We start from the raw sequence: 2304 nt of genomic DNA, 5'->3' as shown, positions 1-2304 counted from the left end.
TAACGTTGTTTTTAAATTTCTGGCAAATCTCTAACCTCTAGTTCTTTGAATGTCGCTTTATATGTCGTTGATTTCGTTCTGAATTTTGGGATATTACGCTCAGTAACGACAGATAGTTTATAAAATCGATCAGATGCGTTCTTTTTTCTTGTCAAACGACGCTTTATCTGAGGGTTGTTTACCACTGAACTTTTTTGTTTCAATCCTCGCCCAACTTATTGATTACATTGATGCAGAGACTCATCCTTATGTCTATCTATGTGCCGCTCAAAATTATCCTTTCTTTCAAACTTCTTCCTACACTTTTCACATTCGTAACTTGCATTGTGACCTAAGTTCCGCTGATGTTTTAGGAGTAAACTCTTTTTTAGGAAATTTAGTCCCGCAGGTTGGACAGCTATGTAACATCTCGGAATGGTTTCCACTAAATGGCTAGCTGCAAATAGAAAGTGAAATATGTAGGATATTTTTTACCCATAATTCATCACAACAGTTATATTAAAGTATCATTCCTACCAACAAGCTCAGATGGAAATCAGCGTTCCATAAGTAAAAATGGATAAATACTGCCCAGAATGTGATATACAATTTTCGAGAAAGGATGATTTGTTAAGACATAGAAATAACAGGCATGGAAACGATGAGATGACATCACCACTACCACCACCACCACCACCACCGTCGCTACCACCATCACTACCACCCCACAACTGTCGCCACCAGCACCACCAACATCGCTAGGGCCGAAGCTACATGAAGAACCAATTGAAAAATTCAAGTTCAAAAATCCTTTCACCGGTATTTACAGTGGATCGACATCTTGTGACTTCTACAACGGCATCTGATAACACCTTGGCCTGAAAGAATAATTTGGATCTACAGGCGATGGCAACCGTTGTACGACGAAATAAAACGTTCAATATATCCTAAAGTGGAATTCGATCAGGGTATTCCAATGGATATTGATAAAGACAGTTACTTGAGTCCATCTAACAGGAACTTAATAATTCTTGACGATGTTATGGCTTCCACGTCAAACGACAGTAGAATTGCAGAACTATTCACTGAAGGCAGCCACCATAGAAACCTCTCGGTGTTGTCCATCAATCAGAATTTATACTTTAGTAAGGACCCGACTCAACGACGAAATTGTCAGTACATGGTCTTATTTAATAATCGATCGATCAGCAACAAGTTATGATTTTAGCTAGAAAAATGCATCCTGGAAAGACCAGTTACTTTATGGATAAATTTTATGAAGCCGTTTGCCAATCTCATGGATTTCTTCTTTTAGATTTAAAACCAACTACCCCAACAGATAAAAGGGTTCTTTCAAATGTGATTGATTCAAAAAGGGATAATGACGTCATTGAAGAAAACAATTCTTTATTACCGGATGATCAAGCAGAAATATATCATTACGACGAAAACCATTCTAGAGAACAGACGTAAGCAAATATGCCATCCTGTGATGATTGTGGTGTCGTGCTGGATAATATGCATGATTTACAAAGACATGTCAAAAATTGACGTCCAGAAAATGAAACATTGAAACGAAACGGGACGATTCAGATGATAATGATGCAGAAGTAAAGAAAATTAAATTTATAGAGTATGATAGTGAACATGACGAAAACAATGACAGTGATGATGAAGAAAACGATGGGTACAACGACGTACAAAGAGTTATTAGATAAGGCTGTGGATACCCTAGGAAGACGTTCTGATGAAAGATATGATAAATATGTGAAAAATGGTATGAATAAAAAAGAGGCATTTCAACAGAGTAATGAAGACATAACTCCATTCATAAAAAAGAGTTTTTCAGTGGTTATGCAACCTTTTTACAAATATCTGTGGAACTACAACAACGTAATGTTCATGATAATATGGTTCACGACATTCAGGCATTAATGGATGATGATTTTAACAAAGGCGTTGCAATCAAACGTGTGCTGCGGAAAAATTGTGAACATTTTGAGGAATTATTTGATGACGATTATTACGAAATGAATATAAAATGAAGTAGAGACATCTGAAGAAGTGGAGAATTTGGATGAAAGTGATGAATGAACTTATATAAACAATTGCAAAATAAACGTTTCTCAAAAGAGTGATTGATGAAGACATGTCAACATGGACAAGTATTTGAAGGATATTTATTATGATCCATTAAACCCGGCTAGTTTTTCAGGACCGGATAAATTGTTTCAATACGTCAAGAAACGTGGACGATATGATATTTCAAAATACAAAATTAGGAAGTGGTTGCAGAGTCAAGAAACTTACAGTATGCATCGTCCA

At 36.2% G+C, this 2304-nt stretch overlaps 1 protein-coding gene across 1 annotated transcript; it reads left to right on the top strand.

Annotated features, from left to right (window-relative positions):
* The first annotated feature begins 555 nt into the window (after positions 1 to 555).
* Positions 556 to 1530, top strand: LOC148621272 (uncharacterized). Its single transcript, XM_088574066.1, has 3 exons — positions 556 to 712; positions 828 to 1124; positions 1454 to 1530. The coding sequence occupies exons 1-3, from the start codon at positions 556 to 558 to the stop codon at positions 1528 to 1530; spliced, it is 531 nt and encodes a 176-aa protein (XP_088430192.1).
* Positions 1531 to 2304: the final 774 nt, after the last annotated feature.

The sequence above is a fragment of the Perna viridis genome, chromosome 3 (genome assembly GCF_037379345.1).
Source record: "Perna viridis isolate PV_CMFRI_1.1 ecotype Kerala chromosome 3, ASM3737934v1, whole genome shotgun sequence".
Taxonomy (NCBI): domain Eukaryota; kingdom Metazoa; phylum Mollusca; class Bivalvia; order Mytilida; family Mytilidae; genus Perna; species Perna viridis.
This window is presented reverse-complemented; position numbering and strand designations above follow the sequence as displayed.